The 26567-nt window shown below is 38.7% G+C and overlaps 1 protein-coding gene across 13 annotated transcripts in view; it reads left to right on the top strand.

Moving 5' to 3' along the window:
- The window catches only part of agtpbp1 (ATP/GTP binding carboxypeptidase 1), a 270083-nt gene that overhangs the window by 42019 nt on the left and 201497 nt on the right, over window positions 1–26567 (top strand). For 7 of the 13 annotated variants that reach the window (XM_059969822.1, XM_059969827.1, XM_059969825.1 and 4 more), the window contains 3 exons: window positions 2974–3083; window positions 15890–15962; window positions 22351–22472. In XM_059969822.1, coding sequence (XP_059825805.1) covers window positions 3038–3083; window positions 15890–15962; window positions 22351–22472 — 241 coding nt within the window. In that variant the 5' untranslated portion in view covers window positions 2974–3037. Of the gene's footprint in view, window positions 1–2973; window positions 3084–10706; window positions 10824–15889; window positions 15963–22350; window positions 22473–26567 lie in introns of all 13 variants that reach the window. The other 6 variants (XM_059969829.1, XM_059969828.1, XM_059969830.1 and 3 more) reach the window with 2 other exon arrangements.

Here is a 26567-nt window from a genome sequence, read left to right as displayed (position 1 = left end):
TTCCAAATGTTGCTTGAAATCTATCTCAAACAACGGGTCTCCCATGAAAGTGTTGGTCCTTCCCCTTTGAAGCGATTCATTTGCACGGAGCGCCTTGTGCAACAGGGACGGCATCCTGAGCTATTCTGAGAAGACCTCTTCTCCCAGCTTCTGCCAAAAAAAACCTCGACCCACACCAGTTTCCCTCAGAAAACCTCTCAACCCAGCATTCTCCAGAACTTTCTCCAAATTCCACCATCCTAACTGGCTGACACCACATTCCTAAATTGAACAACAAAGCCTTTCATCTCAGTTCAAACCCAAACAGGCGGAAAGAAACAGCCTGAAAGCAGAGCAGACTGCTCTTACAGAACTGCTAAAGTGAAATATCTGCAGCATTGCAGTAAAAATCTTAACCAGGGTGTTACATTTATTATTATTATTATTTTGTTTTTTTTATATATCTACAATTTGTTGTCTTTTGCACACTGGTTGAACGGCCAGGTTGGTGCTGTCTTTCACTGAGATTCAAGATTCAAAGTGCATGTATTATCAAAGAATGTATAAATTTAACCACATTTTACTTCAAAAAAGCATTTATTAATAATGTTTTTAATCAGATGTTTTAATCTTTGATTCTGTTATGGTTATTATTCTATGGATTTATTAAGCGTGCCCAAAAGACAATGGATCTTGGGGTTGTATATGTTGATGTATATGAAATTTGTTAATAAATTTTCCTTGAATTTTGACTGCTTAGCCATTAAAGAGGCATAATTGCAATTCTGCCATGCTTATTTATTTCTCTTAGAGCCCTAGTTTTGCTTATCCTGTTAAAGGATAAAGAGCCTTCAGTTTTGTGTTTGGACCATTTTCCCCTGCATTTCTCATATTTTCTGGCAATGTGGAAGGAGGCCATTGAATCTGTACTCTCTCCCAGAGCATTCCAATTGATCCCCCTTCCCCTACTTATTTTCCTGTAACCTTTTACCTTTCACGTGCCTATTAATTCCTTCTAATTCTCCTGCCACTCACCCCCATTTGGGGTAATTTATGGTGGACAGGATCCGGTTATTGTTGGTCATTTGGTGATTTATACCTTTTGAGCTGTCGTTTTCCTTTAATCTTTAAAATTGTGTCTTAAGTGAGCCCATCTCTTCTCCCCTACTTCCTTATTTAGTTTAAAAGCTTGTCTTTTATTCACTAGGAGACTGTTTCCAGCGCCATTCTAGTGGAATCTTCCTAGCAGTGCTACTCCCTCTTTCCCAGTACTGGTGCCGATGGTCCATGGATTATAACCATACCATCTATCACGCAGCGAATGTGCTTTGAATTTATCCATTTCTGGTTTGTATGTAACACAGATAGAGATTATGGGTACGTGACTGTACAATAATTTGTACCTAAGCTGCTTGTGACTCTTCAGTGCAATCCCCCTTCTTTTTAACTGACTATTTAATTGGTTTCTTTTTGGATCATGACAAATAATTATTTTGCCACACACTTCAAGTTCTCCTGCCGCTCATGTTTACACAGAACGTAGAAATCTATAGCACGTTACCAGCCCTTTGGTCCACGATGTAATGCCGATCATGTAACCTAGTCAACAAACTACCTAGAATTTCCTGAGTGCTTAGCCCTCTATTTTTCTAAGCTCCATGTACCTGTCTAAGAAGCTCTTAAAAGACCATATTGTATCTGCTTCCACCACCGCCGCTGGCAGTGAATTCTACCCACCCACCACTATCTGTGTGAAAAACCTACCTCTGCCATCCCCTCAGTACCCATTTTCAAGCACCTTAAAACTATGCCCCCTCGTGTTAGCCATTTCAGCCCTGGGGCAAAACCTCTGGCTATCCACATGATCAATGCCTCTCATCATCTTATAATAGCTTTTCAAAAGTGTCAAAAAGTGCCAAGTGGCCAGCAAACTGCAACAACTATATATTTTAAAGAAAGCAACATACTCACTAGGGCATACATACAGTGCTTGTGGAAGTAGAAATAAAATTAGCATTTTGGATCATCAACCTTTTTTTAGTTCTGGAAAAAATAGAGATAGCAAGTTTTAATATATCAAGAAATGTGTAAGAGCAGGAAAGAACAGAAGGTGATAGTGTGTAAAATGCAAATATCTGATCTTGGATTTATTAAACGATGGAAATTCACAGTTGCTTACAAAATAAATAGAATTTATGTAATTATACCATGCTGTCTGCCTGCCATGTCTGGTTTTCCAGGTGAAGATGAAAAACAGTCTTCATAAGAATCAGTGTCAGATTTATTATTACTGAAATACAGTATGTCATAAAATTTATTGTTTGGTGGCAGGAGTACAGCGCAAGGCATAAAAATGCTATAAATAACAAAAAATAAATAATGCAGAAGAGGAATAGTAAAATTGTGTTTATGGGGTCATGGACTGTTCAGAAATCTGATGGCATAGGGAAAGAAGCTGTTCCTAAAATGCCAAGTATGGGTGTACAGGCATCTGTACCTCCTCCCTGATGGTGGTAGTGAGAAGACAGCATGTGACCTAGGTGGTGATGGTGCTTAATGATGGGTGCAGGCATCGCCTTTTGCAATGCTTCTGTCAGTTCAAAGGAGATTGAGGTCTCATGCCATGTTCTTTCCTAGTAGATATAGTGGATTCCAGTTAATTGGGAGAAGTAGAAGTAGTAGAGGCCAGTTCAGTTGTGTCATTTAAGGTAAAATTGGATAGGTATATGGACAGGAAAAGAGTGGAGGGTTATGGGCTGAGTGTGGGTAGGTGGGACTAGGTGAGATTAAGAGTTCGGCACGGACTAGGAGGGCCGAGATGGCCTGTTTCTGTGCTGTGATTGTATTATGGTTATACATCAGGACCAGTACATTTTGGAACAATTAAACAACTGCCTCAATTAGCTGAAGTCTCATGGATATAGTTAAAAAGGTATAAATAGAAAAGATAAACTACTGTTTAACAGAATAACACATTCTGTATGTAACCCTCAGGTTTTGTTGGCTGCCTAAGTCTACGGAAGACAATCTCTGGCCCTGCCAAACGGGTGAGATTGAGATGAGAGTCCACCCCGAAACCCATCCATTTGTGTGGACGCTGCATGGTTTGTTACCATTACAAATCAGTACCATGAAATAACAAACAGTACGATGCATACAATTAAACGATTTAGCTTTATAATTCTTAATTTGACTATGGGGTTAGTGAAGAAAAAGCAAAAAAAGAAAAGGGCCCATTTTAATGAAACAGTCTGATGTGCACAAGTTGGAACTTCCAGTTTGCCCTTCGCTGATTCTCCTTCATTCCCCCCTGGCCTTCGTCAGGTCATGGCTCCACTCCGACATCTTCCCTCTTCATCTCCTGCTGAACAAAAGACCTGATCACCCTGGTATCAGGCACACAGCACGAAAACATCATGGGATGGCTCACATTCCAAAGCACCCGTTATCTCTAACCATAACCCAAACACTGCTTCTACAGAAAGACTATTACATTAGCAGTGAAACCTTTCCCAGGGTGTTACATGTATTTAAATGAAATACAGAACAAATTAGAACACTACTAATGCTACTACAGTACTATAGAAGTGCGTATTAGTTCCTAATAGTTACCAATAGAAGAATTCATCCATTTTACAGCACTGTGTATGGGTTGTCCATGGAGGGGTAGGTGAAGGGGCTTATCATGTCCATTCTGAGGCAGCTCACTCATCATTGGTCCACACCAGAATCTCAGCTCTCATCTGTGATTCCAAGTAGCTATTTGACGAGGCTCAGAAGAAGACATGTTTATCCACTGCAACCAAGGAACACCCCAGTTTGTGACAACTACTTGTATCACTTGACCTGGAATTACATGGTCAAGAAAGTGGAACTGGAACGGCTTTTTTCATTTTAAAAACTCTGCCACACAGGTTTTACTGTGATTGTTGGATAAGATAGACAACCAACATGCTGCCAAGTTCTTTTGATTGACAGTAAATGGATAAAATTTACACCTAATGAGATAGTGGACTGCCTTCATTAAAAGCTTTCAATGATTGTTTCCTCCAAATATTCATTTTCATTGTAACATTCAAGATGATTGTGGATACTTTAATTCTTCATTGTTCCTAACATGTTGAAGTAGCAAAATTGTTTCATTTTCACTCCCAACTGTTTCTGGTGTCTCCAAGTCTGAATGTTTGAAACTGTAGTGAGCAAACAATTCTAAATTGTCTCTTGCTTATTTCTCACCAACTATCAGTGACAAAATTCACTACTTTTTGAACATAAGCTCATGCAACTCAAGCTATTTAAAAACTATTCACTCTAGGCATGGTGAAGTGTCCAATGGTTCACATGGTGGATGCTACTTAGAAATTGTTTGGGAACAATTTCTTTTCCCAATTAATTAGCATAGTGTCCCAAATAAATGAAATGAATCCTGGATATTTTCTTGATTTTGTTCTTTAAAAGTTGTCCCAAATAAGCGTCTGCACCATTTAACCAATGGATCATAAACAAGGGATGCCAGTTGCATGAGAGCTGCTGAAAGTCGTTATATGACACATTTGTATTTTACGCTTAAACATCATCTGCTATCCCCAACTCCATTTCTTGATTCCATTCTCTACCATCCTATTTGATTCCATCAGCTTCAGCCCTTTGTCATCTCCACCTATTGCCTCTCAGCTCCTGGTGCTGTCTCCAGTCTCCCCTTGCTTGTTTACTTATCACCTTCCTCACCTGGATCTACCTGTTGCCTGCTAGCTCTTCCCTCCAACTTGTTATAATGGCTGTGTCCATCTCCCTCCAAAAATGCTGCCTGACCTGCTGAGCTCCTCCAGCTTTTTGTGTGTTGCTGGTGGAATTTTATTGTTCAATTAGTTGAAAAAAATAATCTTCCTCTCAGGCTTGAATGCTTGAAGCAACTTGAATCTTATTCTTATGGATTTTGTGAGAGGCAGATGGAGCTATGATAAAAGATCTGCAAGGACCTTTACTTCTCCATTCTTTAATGCAACAGGACTGTGTCTATATACTCAGTCTTGTTTTTATGATACATTGATGAAGGAAACAGACTTCACATTTTGATGATGGAATGCAGCTTACTGACTGCTGTCATTGTATAAGTTTAAGTTTAGTTTAGTGGCTATTATCACTGAATGAGATGACTAATGAATATTCTCTGGAAGAAGTGCTAAATAAAGTGAAAAGTTTTCTGCCTTTTGTATCAAATCTGAATGTACATATTAGATCTTCTGCGATACTTTCCCAAATCAGCAGCTGTATTTATAACATTAAAATTTAGGAGAGTGGGGCACCGCTTTTTGCGGCACCACTCAATCAGGTGTCCTGTTTTCCTCCAGTAAGCTGACTCATCGTCATCAGTGATTTGTCTAACTTCTTTGGAGGCCGGGCTTGTCCTGAACCCTTTTGTATACCCATCACCCAAAGGAGAGTGATTTAGTTCTGGGATAGTTTTTGAGTGCCAGTTCAGTGTTCGATCATCAAAAGTTGCCATTTAGATCAGCAGCATGATCAGTAGACTGGCAACATGTTCTGCACCATTATTTAGAAATATTTTGCTGTTTTCTTCATTATTGAATATTACTCCCAATTTGACATTTATAGTAGAAATGCTTTTTTGTTCCACATATTTAACTTGTTACCTGGAAATATCTGTGGCCCTATTTATGAGAATCTGTTGCACATTTTTCCTCTGTTTGAATTTGTAAATTCTGCCTATACACTTTTTTTCTGTCTTTCAACCGGACAGAAAATCAGGGTCATCTCTTCTGCCCTGTTCAGTTCAGTTGACTCTATCTATCTGATAAATATTTGTCTAATACGTGGTATCTTACTGGTTCAGAGATTGAGTTGCAATTTGTCAATTTGTTTACCAATGCATGTGAAAAGCTAGGTCCTTGTCCACAAGACTGGGAAGCCTCTACCAACCTGACCCAACTGCACCACGCTGTTCTCAGACAGCAAAGGGGTGCAGCAAGATACTTCTCATGTTTCTGGAGCTACCTCTTGTGGAAAGCAGACGTTAATGAGGATATTTGTTAGGTTAGCCTTTTGTCTAAATGAGGGAAATAAAGGATCAAAACTTCAGACCTGGTAACCTGGTACAAACTCATGGTCATCCGGGCATATGTTTCTGAAATTTGGACCACCTACATGAGGTATCTCAAGACACTGGAAAATATCACCAGTGATGTCTCTGCAAAAATCTTTCAAACTGCTGGAAGCATAAATAAACCAGTGTCGGGATTCTCTCTTAGGTCATGGTCCCAATGTTCTCAGCACTATGGCCCAGTATCTGTAGCTGGCAATACCTATCAAATTGCATTGTTGAAATGCTTGGTGCCAGATTACCCATTCAGACCATTCTATTCTAGCTCCCTATGAGAGGAGATTACCGGGTGTATAAGGAAGAATGTTCAAAGATGTGCTCAATGCCCACTGACTCCCAATCACTCTAGGTGGAGAAGGAGCATTTTGGATGATATTAAATATGTTGAAGGATGTAGTGGAAGTACAAAGAAGCCCTGCTTAGGTAGCATCTCTCAAAGTACCTGCTTGCCTAAGAGGTGACACCCCTTGACTTGCTTATGGAAGAACTTGCAGTTTCCAAACTGGCCTCATTAACCACTTCTGGAACCTACAAAACTGGATTTGGAAGCAAGTCCTCCTCAACCCCAAGTGACTGGGTAGAGAGGAAGATCTTATTAAAATGCCTTTTTAAAATAAGAATATTAGTATTGTCCTTGTCTGTTAGTTCTGTCTTCGCCTCTACAAATTGCTCAAATAATTATCCTTTTGAAAACCGTGCTCACTGTTAAAAAACTCTCTAATTTGTATTTTGTCATTTTTTATGTTGGATATCTGCTGCCTTTCCTAATATCAATTTTAAGATGTGTTGTCTAAAATTCTCTAGATAAATTCCAAATTCTCTAGATAAATTCCATGTCCCTTCTTAAGTTTTTAGCCAAATGTTGGATGTAATTTTGCATGTAAAGATGAGGATTAGAAACCATTGAGGGGAATGGACAATATTAAGAAAATGCTTAAAATATTGCACAACTTCAGAGTAACATAGGAAGCTGTTGTATGCTCGTCCTATCAACCCGGGCCATAGCTCTCCATGTCCAACCCATCCGTGTACCCATCCAAATTAATCGTAAATCTTGAAGTTGAACTGACACCCCCCACTTCAGCTGGCAACTTGTTCCACGCACCCATCACCCTCTGAGTGAAGAAATTCCCGCTCATGTTCTCCTTAAGCATTTCACCTTTCACGTTTAACCCATAACTTCTAATTTTAGTCTCACCCACCTCAGTGGAAAAAGCCTTCTTGCATTTACCCCATTGATACCACCCCCAATAATTTTGTATGCCTCAGTCAAATCTTCCTTCATTCTTCTAGGAAATAAAGCCCTAACTTATTCAATCTTTCCCTATAACTCAGATCCTCTAGTCCTGGCAACATCCTTACGAAATTTCTCTGTACTCTGTACTCTTTCAATCTTACTGACATCTTACCTGTAGCTAGGTGACCAAAACTGTACACAATACTCTAAATTAGGAAGGCCAGTGTACCAAAAGCTGTGTTTTTGACCCAGTGTACCTGTGGTGTCACTTTTGAGGAATTACTTAGTTGGAGCAGACTTGATGGGCTGAATGGCCTAATTCTGCTTCTATGTCTTGTGATCATCTTCTCAGATTCCTCTGTTCTACCACATTCCTCAGTGCCCTACTGCTGACTGTAAGTCCTACTCTAGTTTGTTCTCCCAAAGTGCAAGACCTTCTCACACTTGTCTGAATTAAATTCCATTTGCCATTTTTCCAACTATACTGATGGAATTATAGAAATATGCTGGTATAGTACTATCCATTGTTACAGTATTTCCAATCCCATTTGCTTTATTTAAAACTGTAATGAGAAGCATTATGTTTGAGGTAAAATATTTTATTGTAGCAGATGAATAATTCATTAGACTGCTTTCAGTTTTAGTGACATAAGCTCATGAACGTTAAGTCCCAAAGTTAATTAATCACAAGTGCAGTCATGCTTTCTTGAAGCAAATTATTTTTTTTTAACTGCCATGTTAATGGAATTGATTCCTGGAAATACATACCTGAATTAAGTACACAATTACAACCCATTTGTTGTATCTTTCGACTGTTCTCTGCCTTGCTCCATTGAATATACACTCATCAATATTGTAGGGGAGTGCAGGAGTTGAACGGGAACCCTTGTTACTATCACTTATGACTTGAGTGTTATGGTAATCACATAGATAGTGAATAATGGAAAAATAAACATGATCAGATTTATAAATTATATATTTCCTTTACTAAAACTAACCAGTAGGAAGGAATTGTGAATATGTTTTCAGAACTTCTGATATTTTATTGCCACCACATGATAACTTAAGTTTGCTGATCATACTAAACCTAGGATAGAGTCTAAAGTATAACTACACACAGTATGTTCATGGTCTTCTGCTGCAGTAGCCCATCCACTTCAAGGTCCAACACCTTCTACGTTTAGAGATGCTCTTCTGCACACTATTGGTGTAATGCGTGGTTATTTGAGTTCACGTCACCTTCCTGTCAGCTTGAACCAACCTGGCATTCTCCTCTGTTGTTTACTGAATGGTTTTTTGTTTTGCGCACCATCATCTATAAACTTTAGAGACTGTTGTTTGTGAAAATCCTAGGAGATCAGCAGTTTCTGAGATGCTCAGATCACCCTGTCAGGCACTAACAATCTTTCCACAGTCAATGTCACTTAGATCACATTTCTTCCCCATTCTGATGTTTGGTTTGTACAACATCTAACTTCTTGACCATGTTTGCATGTTTTTATGCATTGAGTTTCTGCTACACAATTAGCTGATTAAATAGTTCCATTAACGCACAGGTGTACAGGTTTACCTAATAAAGTAACCACTGAGTGTACTTATCCATTTAGCTGACATTCTGGACAGGAGGGCTTGAGTTATGACAAGAGACCTGAATAAGTTAGGGTTATTGATTGTTTTCTCTGGAACACATGAGACAGAGGTTTGACCTAAGAGGTTTATAAAATTATGAAGTGTAGGGATAGTTTTCCCAGAGAAGTGAATCTCAGTCAAGAGGGCAAAGCCTTAAGGTGAGAAAAGAAGGATTTAAAGGCTATCTGAGGGGCAAGCGTTTCCACACAATGGGTGATGGGCGTATGGATGAGCAGCTAGAGGAGATGATCATGACATTTGGACAGGTATGTGGATAGGAAAGGTTTAGAAGGATTTGGGTCAAATGTAGGCAAATGGAATCAGAATCATGTTTATTATCACTGGCATATGTTGTGAAATTTGTTAACTTAGCAGCAGTTCAATGCAATACATAATATAGAAGAAATTAAGTAAATCAATGACAGTATACGTATAATGAAATTGTGCAAAAACAGAGATAATATATATTAAAAAAGTGAGGTAGTGTTCACGGGATCAATGTCTATTTAGGGATTGGGTGATAGAGGGAAAGAAGCTGTTCCTGAATCGCTGAATGTGTATCTTCAGGCTTCTCTACCTCCTACCTGATGGTAACAGTGAGAAAAAGGCTGGAGGTCCTTAATAATGGATGCTGCCTTTCTGAGATACTGCTCCTTGAAGATGTCCTAGATACTTTATAGCCTAGAACCCAAATTTACGACCCTCTGCAGCTTCTTTTGGTCCTGTGCAATTCCCCCTGCCCCCTCCATACCAGACAGTGATGCAGCCTCTCAGAATGTTCTCCACGTACATATATAGAAGTTTTTGAGTGTTTTTGTTGATATACCAAATCTCTTCAAGCTCCTAATGAAGTATAGATGCTGTCTTGCCTTCTTTGTAACTGCATCAATATGTTGGGACCAGGCTAGGTCTGCAGAAATCTTGACCCCCCCCCCAGGATCTTGAAACTTCTCACCCTCTCCACTTCTGATCCCTCTATGAAGATTGGTATGTGTTCCTTTGTCTTTCCCTTCCTGAAGTCCACAATCAGCTCTTTTGTCTTACTGACGTTGAGTACAAGATTTTCGCTGCGACACCACTCCACTAGTTGGCATATCTCGCTCCTGTATGCCCTCTTGTCTCCATCTGAGATTCTACCAACAATAGTTGTATCATCAACAAATTTATAGAGGGGATTTCAGCTATGCCAAATACTATTCTATTCTGGTCAAGATAACTTGGGTTTATTTGTGTGCTGTGTAACTCCATGAGTAAATCTTTGAACAGGCTTGTAATATGAGGATAAATGACGATTTGGAAACATGTTGTCAAGCATATCTCTGTATCTATTGATACCCTAGTTGCAGAAATACTAAATGTTAAATTTACCTTCCTAAATCAGTTTGATTTTTCAAACTAACACAATTATTTTCTGAACTTCTGCATATGAGCCATCAAGAAATTTGCTTGTTTCCTTATTCCAATTTGACCAAGACAAAGCAAGCAGCCATCGTTAATGCCTATTATTTATTGTTATGCAGCCCAAATACCTTGACATGGAAATATTGCTATTGAATTATCCTTTCCCTTCTGGAATATTGGTCTAAATAATGCATTCAGTAGTGGGTATTCATTTCACTGTGACATAGTCAAATTTTATTATTACTGCTATTTCAATGAGTTTATCCTTTTACTTTGCAATGGTCTATAGAGGTATATGCCAGTGACTCTGAGTAAAGGGCAACAATTTTATTTCTGTAGTGTAATGGATTATGAAGTGGTCCCACATGTTTGAAAATTCTCTTAATAAGAGGAAGGATGGTAAACCAAGACAATCTGACTACTGGGGAACATTAAAATTAACATAAAATGAACTCTGTGAGTACTTGCTTTCCTTTAAATGGGTATGCTGTGTTTACATTGTCCATTTGTTGTTGCACCAGAACTGAGGATGCAGTTAAGTTTTAACCATATTGGCAGGTCCAGAGTCACTTGTAGACAGACTAGTTGAACACGGCAGATTACTTTCCCTAATGACCTTCATAAGCTTGATGGTTTTTTGTGACAATGCAGTAGTTTCATGGCCAACGTTGTTGACGCTAGTTTTAATATCAGATGAATTTAATTACTTCTCCCTCTGCTATAGTGGAGCTGACTCTTTCTTGGAATTAAATCTCTTTTTCTCCAGATGCTATGTCACTAAATTATCATTTTGTTAAAATGTCCCTGATGATTATTGATTGATGTTTATTGAAATTGAATGATCTATTTATTGAAAACAGACTAATTTTTCACAGAAAATAGCTGTAATCCATGAATTTAGAGCCAAACTATGAAGTTCTATCCCATAAAACTTGCTGCTCCTCTGAAGTTTGCACTGAAGCCCTATGTGCAAGTGAATAAAGTAAGTTTCTACTGAATGGCTGGTACACTTGGGTCCAGTGCCATAGAGCCCATGAGTATGCTAAGTTGAGTGAACTTATTTCAGCCGTGGCTGTTGCTGTGGAACTATAATTATCACCTGAATATAAAGCCATTAAATTAGGAAAAGCAATTTAAGATTAAAGTACACATTTGGAACAACACATGCAACTCAGCAGGCCAGGCAGCATCAATGGAAAAGAGTGAACAGTCAACATTTTGAGCTGAGACCCTTCATCTTAGCCTGAAATGTTTATTCTTTTCCATAGATGCTGCCTGGTCTGCTGAGTTCCTCCAGCATTTTGTGCATTTTGGTTGGATTTCCAGCATCTGCAGATTTTCCTGTGTTTGTATACATTTGGACACTGGATGGCCAAAGGATTTGGTTCAGCTTAATATTGGCTTGCTGTACTCACTCACTGTTAAAACTCATGCAAGTCATGGACATAAAAAATGAGAAAAGCATTTCTGACAGAGGACCAGTGTTACGTATCCCGTAACTGGATCACTTACCAGCAAAGATAGAGAGGTCCGTTGAAGTCTGATGGTACTATTTTTAAAAGCCTTTATTTTATAAAGGGACACAAAAGTAAGGTTAATGCAAACATTCAGATAATATACGTCGTTAATGCTCCATCTCAAGCGCGGGTATAGTAATAATCATCAGTAAGAAATAGTTCTATCGTTTGTCTAGGGGATGATACTGAGTCCGATGGAAATATAAAAGTCACTCAGAAGTCTGCAGGCTTCAGCCTTTTGGGGACCGCTGGGTTTCACTTGTTAGAAAGAGAGACTTGTGAAAAAAGAAACTTGCCCAGTCGTTTATGAAGCAAATCCATTGAATCGGGAACGTTGGTTAGTTCGAAGTCCTTTTTGGTGTTATCAGCCACCCGCTCCCTAGGCAAAGGAGAACGGGACGCAATTGGCTTTAAATGGCTCCCCACTAGCACTGGAGCGCTGAGCGATGGTGCGTCCTTCTGGTGCATCGCTGGGGTACCGCCTCCTGCAGTCCCCTTTTATCTTGACTTGCGGAGTTGTAGATGTCCATCAAAGTAGGGTGATGCAATCCCCACCCCCACATTGCCCGAGGGTGTCTGTGTCCCTGGTAGCTGGCACGTAGCACGGAGTTGCAATTCACACAGGTGTCTCTAAGAGCAATGGTCAAAACCATTGCATTATCTCTCATTTCCTGGGTCTGAGACCCGAATTAATAGTAAGAAAATGGGAGATATAGAAGGCACTTAATAGGGCAATGTTATCATAGTCATAGGGTATTTCAATAAGCAGGTGGATTGGGAAAGTCAGGTTGATGCTGGATTCCAAGAGAAGGAGTTTGTAGAATGCCTATGAGATAGCTTTTTGGAGCAGCTTGTGGTTGAGCCCACTGGGGAAAAACTATTGGATTGGATGTTGCATGAAGAACTAGATTTGATTAGTGAGTTTAAGGTAAAGGAACCATTGGGAGGCAGTGATCATAATATGATCGAATTCATGCTGCAGTTTGAGTGGGAGAAGCTAAAATCAGATTTATCTGCATTACATTGGAGTAAAGGGAACTAAAGTGGTATGAGCAAAAGAGGAGCTGGCCAAAGTTGATTGGAAGGGACACTAGCAAAACAGCAATGTCTGGAGTTTCTGGGAGCAATATGGAAGGCACAGGATAGATGCATCCCAAAGAAGAAGTATTCTAAAGGGAAGAAGAGGCAACTGTGGCTAACAAGGGAAGTCAAAGACAGCATAAAACAAAAGAGAGGTCATATAATGTGGCAAAAATTAGAGGGAAGTTAGAGTATTAGGAAGCTTTTAAAAACCAACTAAACAGCAATAAGGAGAGAAAAGAGTAATTACGAAGTTAATCATATAAAAGAGGATAACAAAAGTTTTTTTTTTACCCACTATATAAGGAATAAAAGAGGGTTGAGAGTAAATATCAGCCCACTGGAAAATGACGCTGGAGAGGTAGTAATGGTGGGAAAAGATATGGTAAGAAAACTTATTAAGTATTTCCCATCAATCCCCACTGTGGAAGACACAAACAGTTGCCAGAAGTTCAAGAGTGTCAGGGGGCAGAAGTGACTGCAGTTGCTATTACAAAGGAGAGGGTGCTTGGGAAGCTGAAAGATAAATTATCTGGATCAGAAAGACTATGCCACAGGGTTCTGAAAGCAGTAGCTGAAGAGATTGTGGAGGCATTAGTAGCAATCTTTAAGTAATCGCTAGATTCTATAATGGTTCAGAAGGACTGAAAAATTACAAATGTCATTCCATTCTATAAGAAAGGAGGAAGGCAAAGACAGTAAATTATAGGCTAGTTAGCCTTTCTTCAGTGGTTGGAAGGATGTTGGAGTCCATTATTCAGAATGATGCTTTGGGATACTTGGAGACACGTGATAAAATCGGCAAAAGACAGCGTAGCCTGAAATTTTGCCTGAGAATTAGTGTAGTGGTTAGTGCAATGCTATTATAGCTTGGGGTGTCGGAGTTCGGCGTTCAGTCCTGGCATCCTCTGTAAGGAGTCTCAGTACGTTGCATGGAATGCATGGGTTTTTCTCCAGGTCCTCTGGATTCCTCTCTCAGTCCAAATATGTCCTGTGTAGGTTAATTAGCCATTGTAAATTGTCACTTGATCAGGTTAGGATTAAATCAGGGGTCGCTGAGCAGAGCAGCTCAGAATTCCAGAAGGGCATATTCTGTACTGTATCTCAGTAATAAATAAATAGATCTGTTGGGATTATTTGAGGAAATAACAGACAAAATAGACAAAGGAGAGTCAGTGGACGTTGTTTACATGGATTTTTAGAAGGCCTTTGACAAGCTCTCAGACACGAAGCTGTTCAAGAAGTTATTAGCCCATGCTAGGAAAAGTACCAGCATGGATACAAGATTTGCTGACTGCCAGGAGGCTAAGTGTGGAAAAGTGTGGCCCTTCTCTGGTTGGCTGCCAGTAGCTGTTGGTGTTCTGCAGTGTTGGGACTGCTCCTTTTCCCATTATACAGCATGTCAGTGATTTAATTGACAGAATTGATGGCTTTGTGGCCAAATTTGCAGATGACACGGAGACAGGTGGAGGGGCATGTAGTGTTGAGGAAGCAGTGAGTCTGCAGAAAGACGTGGATTGGGAGAACGATCAGAGAAGTGGCAAGTGGAATATAGCGTAGGGAAGTGTATGGTTATGCACTTAGGTAGAAGGAGTAAGGGCATAGACTATTTTCTAAATGAGGGGAAAATTCAGAAATCAGAGCAGCGAAGGGTCTTGGGAGTTGTCGTGCAGGATTCCCTGAAGGTTAATTATCTTGTTGAGATGGTGATAAGGAAAACAAATGCAATGTTAGCATTCATTTTGAGAGGCCGGGAATAAAAATGAAGGGGGTACTGCTGAAGCTTTATAAGGCATTGGTCAGACCACATTTTGAGTATTGTGAGCAGTTTTGGACTCATTATCTGAGAAAAGATGTGCTGGCATTGGAGAGGGTCCAGACCGGGTTCATGAGAATGATTCTGGGAATGAAAGGAATAATGTATGAGGAGCATTTGATGGCTCTAGGCCTGTATTCACTGGAATTTCTTTGTCCAGGAAATGGTGAATCTATTGAATCAGATGGCTCTGGAGGCTAAGACATTGGGTAAATTTAAAACTAAGGTTGAGAGGCTCTTGAAAAGTAATGGGGAGAAGGTAGGAGAATGGGATTGAGAGAGATAATAAGTCAGCCACGATGGGGTGGCGGAGCAGACTGGATGGGCCAAAAGGCTCAGTTTTGTCCCATGTCTTATAGATTAATGGTCTAAACTGATACAGACAAGCCAGTAAGTTGAGATTTGGGAATTGGTTGTGCCAGCTATATTAACTTTAAGTATTTATCCAAAGGTGTATCCCAAATGCATTATTGCGACCCAGAGAACTGTGTTATTTGGAATGGATAAATTGGGGACTCTGCTATGTAGTGGATCAAACAAACTACTTAGTTACATTATGTATTCTGACAAATGATGAGGTGCCATGAGGGACCTCCTCAAAGGTCTTGCTAAAGTCCATAACAGGCAGCACCCTCTTTGTCTTAACTAGAAGCTCAATAACTCTCATCAACCAGGATTTCTGACACATGCCAGCATTGCCCTCCACCCTAACAGGAACATGTAAGCTCTGAACTCCTGACATGCCCATTTGGCATACTTTCCCTACAAACAATCTTGCTCACCAATCATTGCAAGATTCCACTTAATGGCTTCAAAACATGCCCTGAACCCTAACCTGTGAACCAGTCATATATTCTTCATTATTATGGATGTGGAATTGGATATATTTAAAGAATAGTTGGATGGATTGTGAAAAATTAGTGTTAAAGATGAGAATGCCCAGTTAAGTTAACAATTAGATTAGTTATAATTTTATGAAATGGTAAAGGAGGCATGAATGGCTGAATGACAAACTCCTGTTATTACTCTGTATGTTCATATATACATGAAGTTGCCATAAACTCTACATTATTTGTTGTTCTGATTTATGTTTTATGAAATATTTCCAGATTATTTGAAATGGCAAAGTAAAAAAGGAACTTCAGTCAAGATGAACAAAGTGAAAGTGTCAACAGAAAAAGGGTAAGTATATAAAAGGAGGACACAAAGTAGAATTTTAAAGACATCTTATGTTGTGAGTTTATTTTGTGTTCATTCTTGGTGCAAATTATTAAAACATCTGTACACTTAAAACTGCAAATGTAAAGGTTCTTTGGACATAACCCCTGGCAACAACCCAACAACCCCTTTTACCTGTTCCTGCATACAATCAAATCTCTATCTCAAGTCTATTTAATTAGTTTTGATTGTACAATTCAGAGACTTTGATTGTATAATTTGGCAAAAAATGTGTTGAAAATATACAGTATATCATTTTCAGTGGCAATTATGATATACGTGTTATATTTCAAATTTTTGTCATGCTTTACGAAGAAGTGTTCCTGAGACTGCTTATGGTCTCCTCAAATATCTGACTGGATTAGTCAGGCCTGATTTTCTTTTCACTGTTTGCCATGAAAGCGAAACTGAAATTGGGTGGGAATAATGTGGGTGGGGGATGTGTGTGGTGGAAGAAATAATTGAAGTGAGCTGGATTATATTGTGTAAGTTGTAACCTTCTAATGCCACTTTGCCACTACATCAGACTCAGATGTTCAAGAAGCTGAAATAAAGATTGTATATTTCAATGATTAGACTTTCAGTTACAAATAGTAATTAAATAGATTTCTTAATAATACAAAATTAGAACCTCTTAAGAATACATTACAATGGGGGGGGGGAGAAAAGTAGTGCTTTAATTATCAAGTCAATGTTTGATATATATACAGTGGATTCTGGTTAATTAGGCCATCCATTAATCAGGGCAACCACTTATTCAGGACAGCTCTTAAGAACAAAACTCCTCAAAAAAATAGCCGGGATTCCTTTCATTTATTTGGGGCACTATGTCTCTTAATTGGGACAGCAGCCGGTTGCCCAACTAGCACCAACTGCATGTACTTGTGTGGGCATTAAAATGAATAGCTTTTAGATAGCGTCTGTTGCATGTGCTCATGCATTGTTATCCATTGGAGCCAACAGACACCAATTCAAAAATCAGTGATTTTTGATCATTTTGTTTTTTTTATTTTGACTTTATGCCAGAAGAAAATGAAGGCAGCCTATAATATGCACTAGATATCTGCTGATTATGTTCATGTACAGTCAATCTGAAGAACCCGGCAGTTTACACTAGATTAATTCCTCCATTGATAACTTGAGAACTAATATGCAATTTTATAGTACTGCAGTAGTTTTGCTGGTGTTCTAATCTGTTCCGTATTTCATTTAAATGCATAATTTGTTACTCAGTTAAACAATTGTCTTTTTTTTATACCTTTTTATCTATTTCCATAAATCTTCAGCTAATTGGGACATATGCTTAATTGGGCCAAAATGTATTGGTCATGATGTGTCCCAGTTAACTGGAATCCACTGTAATGCCTTTAATTATGCCATTTTTGTATTTTTTATGCACCTTGCTACCAATATGGACCAAATCCTCTGGCTATTGACTTTTGTAGTTTTAGACAATAGGACACAGGAGTTCAGCACAGGAATAGGCTGTTTGGACCACAATGTTGTGCCAAACTAATTACAGGGTGTCCCCGGGTTATGAGCGAATTCCGTTCCTGAGTCCATCCTTAAGTCAGATTTGTACGTAAGTCAAAACAGGTACATCTAGTGTTATTTAGTGTCAGTTAGTCAAACGTTTGTCTTAGTATATAGTATATATTTTACCTTTCTATACATATAAAACACTTAAGAAACGTATGTATTTCAATAATTAAACCACTGCATTGCTTAGTAATAATTGTAGCTTTCATCCGGGCAGGGCCTTTCATATACTCCATTATTCTCACTTTATCCTTTACCTGTATCCTTTAAAGTTGTTCCAATCGTTGACCGACTGTAGCCTAAAGCTTTTCCAATGACTGATGGTGTTTCACCTCTTTCCAATCGCTTTATTATTTCCACTTAATTTTCAATCATGATTATTTTCCGTCAACGGATCAGAAAACTGCAGTGAACTGTCTGATTGGCCTATCAGAGTTCTCTTTAGGAACTAGTTGACTTGATCAGCATTTCTGATCTGGCTATTTTTCACGAACGCACTTAATAAAAAAAAATACAGCAGCAGCCGTGGGTAGCGGGTTAATTTCCGGGTCCTAGAGTCCACCCACGCTGAGACAGGTTAACTGGGACAAGTGGGGGGGGGGGGGGGCGGTGTGCTGACTAGAAAAGGTTAGGCGGAGTCAGGATGAATCGTGCTAAGAAGTACTTAAGCCAAATACAAAGTTACACACTCAACACAGTGTTATCGGCAACAACATAAAATGGAGGATGGCGTTTTCCGCCCTCGGTTCGAAGTACTAGTTGTCCATAAGTTGGACGTTCGTAACTTGGGGACTGCCTGTAAATTAATAATAAAATGCCCAACTAAACCAACCCTTTCTGCTTACACAATATCTGTAATCCTTCCAATTCTGCACATATATGTACCTGTCTAAGAGCCTCTTGAATGCCTCCATTTCATTTACTTTAACCACCACTGCAGGCAGCACATTTTAGACACCTATCACTCTTTGTAACATCAAATTGGTCCACACATCTCTTTTGAATCTAACCCCTCTCTATAAGTGCATGCCCTCTTGTATTAGACATTTCAAACCTGATAGAAAAATGCTATCTGTGTATGTCCTTCATAATCTTATAAACCTCTATCAGATCTCCCCTTTGCCTCTACTGCTTCAGAGAAAAGCAACCTAAGCTTGTTTATCATCTCCCTATAGCACATGTCCTCTAATCCTTGCAGCATCCTGTTAAACCTCTTCTGCACTCTCTCTGTAGCTACAACTATTTTATAATGGGGCATCCAGACTGAATGTAATACACCAGATGCAGTCTAACCTGAGATTTATAAAACCGCAAATTAACTTCAACTCTTAAACTCATTTCCTTGACTAATAAAAGCAAGCATGCCATATACCTTTATTACCATCTTATCAACCTTTGTGGCCACTTTTAGAGAGCTAAGAACGTCAACCCCAAGGTCCCACTGCGCATCAACATTGTTAAGGGTCTTACCATTAATTATGTATTATCTTATGACATTTGATCTGCCAAGGTGCAACACTTCATTTTTGGCCTGGTTAAATTCTATCTGCCTTTTCTTCACCCATGTTTGCAACTGATCTATGTCCTGCTGTATCCTCTGCCTGTCTTGTACAACACCACCAATATTGGATCATCTGCAAACTTACTAAACCATCCATAACATTTTTAAGCAGGTCATTTATATGCATACAGCAGAGGTCCCAATATAGATCCCTGCTGAACACCACAAAACACAGACCTCCGGAGAGAATAGGTGCCATTGTCCACTATGCGCTGTCTTCTACGGACAAGTCAGTTCTGAAGCCAAATGGCCAGTACACTATGGATCCAATGCATCTTGATCTTCTGATGAGCTTCCAATGAGGAACCTTGTCAATCAACTTACTAAAATCAATGTAGACAACATCCACAGCTCTACCTTCATCTTACCTTCCCAGGAAACTCAATCAAGTTTGTAAGATAAGAATCGGCCCTGCATAAAGCCATGCTGACTGCCCCCGATAAGGCCATGGATTAGCAAATGCTCATTGGATGGCATGATAATCAGCAGTTGACATGATACATTACAATGCCAGTAGTCAGGGTACAAATCCTCTGTTGTCTGTAAGGAGTTTGTACATTCTCCCTATGATGTGTGGGTTTTCTCTGGGTGTTCCAGTTTCCTCCCACATTCCAAAGATGTATATGATTAGTAAGCATGCCATGTTGGCACTTTCTCAGTCATTGATGCAAACGACTCATTTCACTATGTTTTGATGTAAATGAGACAAATAAAGTTAACCTTTAAATCCTATCCCTAAGGATCTTTTCCAATAACTTCCCTACCACTGGTGTGAGACACCAGCTTACTTTCCAGGATTATCCCTATTTTCCTACTTGTAGAATAATATCAGCTACTTGCCAGTCCTCAGGAGCTTAGCTCTGGCTAGAGAAGACACAAATACATTGGTCAAAGCCCCAGCAGTCTCATCTCTTGCCTCTCTCAATAACCTGCGGCATATTCCATTAAGCCCTAAGGACTTCCGTAGCTTAATGTTCTTTAAGGGACTCAACACTACATCCTTCTTTATCTCAAAATGTCCTATACTGATCTCCCCATCTTCCTACCTCCTTCTTTATCTCAATATGGCCTGCAATGATCTCCTTACCCTTCATGTTCTTCTCTTTAGTAAATACTGATACAAACTACTTATTTAGGACCTCATACACATGCTCTGCCTCCAAGCACATGTTTCCTCCTTCAGTGATTTAAGGATTTGTTACACGTGCATCGAAACACAATGAAATGTATCATTTGCACCAAAGACCAACACAATTTGAGGATATGCTGGGAGTAGCCTGCAGGTGTCATCATGTTTCCAGCACTGATATGGCATGCCCAAAACTTACTAATTTTGACTTGTACATCTTTGGAATGTGGGAAGAAACTGGAGTATTTGGAAGAGAAACTTTATTCTTGAGTCATTCTACCCATTCCCTCGTAATCCTGTTGTTCTGATGTACGCATTGAAAGCCTTGGGATTTTCTTTGATAATACTTGCCCAGGACTTTTCATGGCCCCTTCTGGCTTTCTTTTATTCCCTTCTTGAGGTCTTTACTGGCTTCTTTATAATCCTCAAGATTTCCTTATAAGCTTTTGCAGTTGTTCAGTGACGTCCTTGGTTCTCTTGCACCAGAGAGGCAACATGCAATCTGGGAGTCAATTCTTCAGCCACAAAAAATGGTGTCTGTTTCTTCCCTTCTGCATCCCCTACCATTGTTACTATCACTCCTATCCCATGCAACTAAGATTTTTTTAATGGTCCTAACTTGGACAATACTTCCCTGTGGAGCCATCAGCCTAATGGTATTCCAAAAGTGAAGTTATTGATGGTAAATGAGATTTTCTCAGGTAGTTGTACTTCAATTCATGTCTGCTGTTTCCACTATATTGGTTACCCATTCTCTCTCTGCCTGTACACTCTACTGTGACATCATAAGGGACAACATTGATTAGAGACCAATTTCAGTGATGAATGGGATCTTGGGAGGAGATGAGCTGGATCATCCATTCATAATTTCTGGCTAAAGCTGCCAATGCTTCAGCCTTCTGTTTTGACACCTGTGTGTTGGTGTCTGCTATTATCAAGGGCAAAACTGTTCTTGGAGCTTACTCTTCCTTGTTCTAGCTCCTTCTTTATTCACTGTAATACATAAGTGAATTTGGCTGGATTGTAGCCAAATTCTGTTATCAGAGTAACCACGAGATATTCATTTTTTCATGTTTCTGTGAATCTAGTAGATATTTCTTATAACCTTTTTCTTACAAACCACTTTGAGTTAAATTGTTTCGAGGGGTGGGTGAATGAGAAAAGTATTATTTATAGAGTGCATGGGTATGAGTCCAATATAAAACTAAGTGCTGAAAGTTCTGGTTTCTTTTTGGATATCAAACATTTGAAGTTTTTAACTTTTTCAATTAAAGATTCAATAAATTCAATTTATTTGGAACAGCTTTTTAGCCACTTGAGGCATGTTGGATATTCTGTATGAACAGACGGGTTACAGAGAAGGGAAAGGTATTTGGGTTATTAGTGTTATTTGATCTGGTGAACCCCTTAACATTTAATTTTCTGGTATTATTGAATAGTACAAGCCTCCATAAGATTCTCCTAATTAGGATGTCATCATTCAAAACTCAAATTGTTCTTTTTGTAACAGATGTACAAGGACCATTTCATTTATAATAGGGATTAAATTTAGGGAAAATACATTGATTTTATTGTTATAAATGTGTAACCCTAAGCAATAGTGTGAAGTAGTTTTGTGATGTAGTTTGTCTTTGTGATGTCATTACAATGGAGATAAAAAACTAATTTTCTATTGGTCTTATTTTTCCACAGAAGTATGATAGATGAGCTGTCCTTGTTTGGTTATTTGAGGAATACTCTTGGTAGATGGAGGACAACAGGGCAGGACATGATGAGATGTACAGTAAAATTTGCAGATAATTTAGTAATTTTTTAGCATGGAAATTTTACAGTTCAGAATTATTCAATGGCTATCATGATGGAAAGAAGCCAAGGCTCTTAAAATTGTGCATAATTTCTGCTACTAGAAGCAGATGGTATACCTCAAACACTATCTACATATGGCAGCTGAAAAATGCGGAGTTTCCAAATCATAGTTGGGAATTGCTCATGTGAATTTTAATCTTTTAATCAATTTTACTTACCTTTTAAAGTACAGAGTGCAGAACTAAGACTATTAAAAATGGCCTATACTAAAGGTCTGTAACCCCTGTTTTAACAAATTATTTGTGTCTTGCTCTCAGGAATTCTCGTATCCATGGTCTGTTAACCCAGCTGGAGAAGCTTACTTCAGAAGGGTCATTGCAGGATGTGGAGAATGGCCGTTACGTTACTTCCAAACTTCTGCATCTGGCTCAGACTCAAGGTAATATTGTAAGATTATTAAAATTTATAATCTTTAAATGGAGTACAATTTATTAAGAAATACTGCCTTTCATTGGTTAAAAAGTAGCGAAAATTGTATACATACAATAACTACCCACCTTGGTGTCTACAGACAGACAGACATACTTTATTAATCCCGAGGGAAATTGGATTTCATTACAGTCGCACCAACTAAGAATAGTGTAGAAATATAGCAATACAAAACCATAAATAATTAAATAATAATAAGTAAATTATTCCAAATGGAAATAAGTCCAGGACCAGCCTATTGGCACAGGGTGTCTGACGCTCCGAGGGAGGAGTTGTAAAGTTTGATGGCCACAGGCAGGAATGACTTCCCATGACGCTCAGTGTTGCATCTCGGTGGAATGAGTATCTAGCTGAACGTACACCGGTGCCTAACCAGTACATTATGGAGTGGATGGGGGACATTGTCCAAGATGGCATGCAACTTGGACAGCATCCTCTTTTCAGACACCACTGTCAGAGAGTCTATTGTAAATGAAAATGAACAGTCATTGTTCTCTGTCACATAGACATAGAATCAAGGCCTATTAATTAGGTAGCTTGGAACTTGGAGGTTCTAAAGTAGCTAATTTTATATATTATTGGATGTTAATATTCAACATGCTTTTAATTTACTTCTTAACAAATATCGTGTCATCGAATGACACCTTTTCCAGTGAACTCAGTAAGTTTAAAGAGAGTGGGGCAAAGGAGGCACTGGTAACTTTCAGGGGAGCATAGGAAACGGAGCAGGATGAGTTTCAGGGCAGCGCAGGAATTGGGACCTCAGTCTGTGAAAGGCACTGGGAGCCAGGTGCAAAACAATTGCATTTCCAAGTAGTCAAATAAGCAGTCTCAAATCTAATTTGTGCGGCAGACTGTGCTAGTCCAATTCTGATCTGTGTTTAACCTTGCATGTATAGCTCAGAAACGGGCCTTCAGACCTATCTAGTTTGTGCTGAACTATTAATCTGCCTAGACCCATCAACCTGCACCTGGACCATAGCCGTCCATACCGCTCCCATCCGTGTACTTGTCCAAATTTCACTTAAATTTTGAAATCAACCCCACATCTGCCATTTGTACTGGCGGCTCATTTCACACCCTCACCACCCTCTGAGTGAAGCAATTCCCCCTCATGTTCCCCCTTAAACATTTCACCTTTCCCCCTTAACCCCTATCTCTAGTTCTAGGCTTGCCTAACCTCAGTGGAAAAAGCCTGCTTACTTTTACCCTATCTATATTCCTCATAATTTTATCAAATTTCTCCTCAGTCTTTTATGTTTTAGGGAATAATGTCCTAATGTATTCAACTTTTTTCTATAACTCAGCTCCTCAAGTCCTGGCAACATCCTTTTAAATATTCTCTGCACTCTTTGAACCTTCTTTACATCTTTCCTGTAGGTAGGTGACCAAAACTCTACACAGTACTCCAGATTAGGTCTCACCAATGCCTTACACAACTTATAACATCCCAACTGCTGTACTCAGTACATTGATTTATGAAGGCCAATGTGCCAAAAGCTTTTTTTACAATCCTATCTACCTTTTACATCATCTTTCTAATGCAAGGACCAGATTTCACTGTTTTTGCCTGCTTTATTAGCCAATGATACAATTTGATGTTTTTAAAAAACTGTTAAACTGAATGGGTTACATTGCATTACATAGAACTGCAACAAGTAAGCTAATTTCTGGCCCATTTCATGAGAGTACACATGAGAGTAGTCTTGTGGCTGCTCAAATTTTCTTGTTAATTGCCTAGCTGAACTACTTTTATGTTTTAGGATAGAGTTGAAAGTCACTGATACCTTTTCATTTAGGAGTTACAAGTACTTAATTCTTTTTACAACCTTTTTCTTGTACACTTCTCCAGAACGTGTATAAACTAGAATGAAAGTGGCATGAAAGGGACCAATCAATTATTTATTTTATATACTGTTATGTAATGTAAGGAACAGTCATTTATCATGTTTCTAATGCTTTATCATAAATTCTTTCTGTTCTAAATTCTACACAATATTTATGAATGATATCAAAAGTAAACTTTTCAGCTGGAATTTACTGTCATACCACTGGGTGGCAATGCTAACAAATCACTTGCACCAACTTTTCTCTTCAAAGTAGGTTTGAAACAGAGTATTGGGGAAGGGGAATTGAATGAGGTGGACTAATCATTTGCAAGCATGGGCAGTAGACAAAATTGAAAAGGGGGATCTTTTGAGTATAGTAGCTTTTTGCTGAAAACGTCCATTTCAGTTTTTGAGTTTCTTTTGTGCAGTATTGACCTATCACTTTCTCCAATTCCGTTTTGCTTCTCTCTTCTATCTTCCATTCCTGCTTTCCTCTTTTTCTCAGTCCATTCCTGGTCTTGCACATATCGCCAATTTATTTTGTGTTGCTGGTTCCCTTCTTTCCACAGTTACTCTCTCAGTATTTGGAGGGATTCTAGGTAATTTTTTTCAGGCCCGAATACTGTTGACCTCAACCAATGATGAATCATTAAATTTCAAGCAAAGGGATTAAGCCTCTGTTATCTCGTGTTTAAGTCACAGCACATGGAGTACTGCATAGATGAAGAACTATTTTGCTCCAGGTACCACTGGATAACTGTTGCCAGGTGCATACTACAGTGAGCTCATAAATATTCCCTTTGAAGCCTCAGTTCAGAGTTATTTTATTTGAGTAAGTGATGCCTTTTGGGCAAAACGTGCATGATGGTTGGTTCTTTGGCCCGGAGTCCTGGTTCCACATGGCAAAATCAGTGGTAGAGTAATTAAATTGGTAACAGTGCTATCTAAAGTATCAGTTTGTATCAGAAAATAAAACTCACCTCACCCTACTTGCTAGAAGGCTTGCAGAGGTACTTTAGTGGCAGAATTTTGAGCTTCAGCTATAAAATGTACATTTTCAATTTCGAAAAGTTTTCCAGTGGAAGTAAATTTATTGCTCGGATTAGAACATAGAATAGTACACCTCAATGATGAGGCCTTTGTCCCACCATGTCTGTACTGACAGTGATGTCAGTATAACTAATCCCATCTGCATGCACATGCTCCTATCTTATCACAGTCTATTCATGAGTCTGTCCAAATGATTTTTTTAATGCTGCAATTATATCTGCTTCTCTCACCTTCCCTATAGCAGATTTCAAATACCTGCCACTCTGGTTTTTTTATTCCTTTTAGTCTACTTTAAACTTTCTATTAAAGCTGTGTCCTCAAAATATTTGACATATGGGGGGAAAAAACTCTTATCTGTCCTATCAGCACCTCTCATAATTGTATTAAATTTTGCCAGATTGCCAATCTGCTACTGATATTCCATATAAAACAATCCAAGTTTGTTTGACCTCTCCTTACATCTAATACACGTATGCAAAACACTAGAATTATATTCTGTATTTAAAACTGGTAAATAAATATAAACTTTAGTGGTTAGAGATAATGTATTAGTTACAGTGCGGACATTTCCTCATATTGCAAGAAATTGCTTTCTGCTGAAAATAGTCAATGGCAAATCCTTTGGAGGATATCAGTCAGATTGTTCCTAATTAATGTGACATCCCTTTTAGTATATGCTGAATGGAATATTCTTTCAATATATAGTTTTCAAGAAGTAGTAAAACTTGCAACACAGAATTGGAAAGGAATTGGTCTTTGACAAATTTAATATGTCTGAATTATATAATAAAATTCAGGCTTAAAGATTTTTTGGTTATGAGAATTAAAATTTCTAGATACTCAAAGCCGTAGCAAGTAGCACATTTTAAGCTCCTACAGTTCTTATATAAATTGACCCAATGTTAATACACATATAACTTTTGAAATCTTGCTCATAATATAATTGTTCATCAAAAATTGGAAAATTGATCACAACCTTGTTTTACACAATGCGAGATAAACTGTTTGGATATGGTTATGTACATTTCCTGCCTATAGATTAAATGTACTGCTGCAAAGATGTTTATGAACTCGGTTAACAGAAATGATTGCGCTCAGGAGCTGTGAGGTAATGTTGAAGCTTTATAAAACTGGCTAGGCCACACTTGGGGGTATTATGTTCAGTT

The sequence above is a fragment of the Hypanus sabinus genome, chromosome 5 (genome assembly GCF_030144855.1).
Source record: "Hypanus sabinus isolate sHypSab1 chromosome 5, sHypSab1.hap1, whole genome shotgun sequence".
In the NCBI taxonomy this organism is placed as follows: domain Eukaryota; kingdom Metazoa; phylum Chordata; class Chondrichthyes; order Myliobatiformes; family Dasyatidae; genus Hypanus; species Hypanus sabinus.
This window is presented reverse-complemented; position numbering and strand designations above follow the sequence as displayed.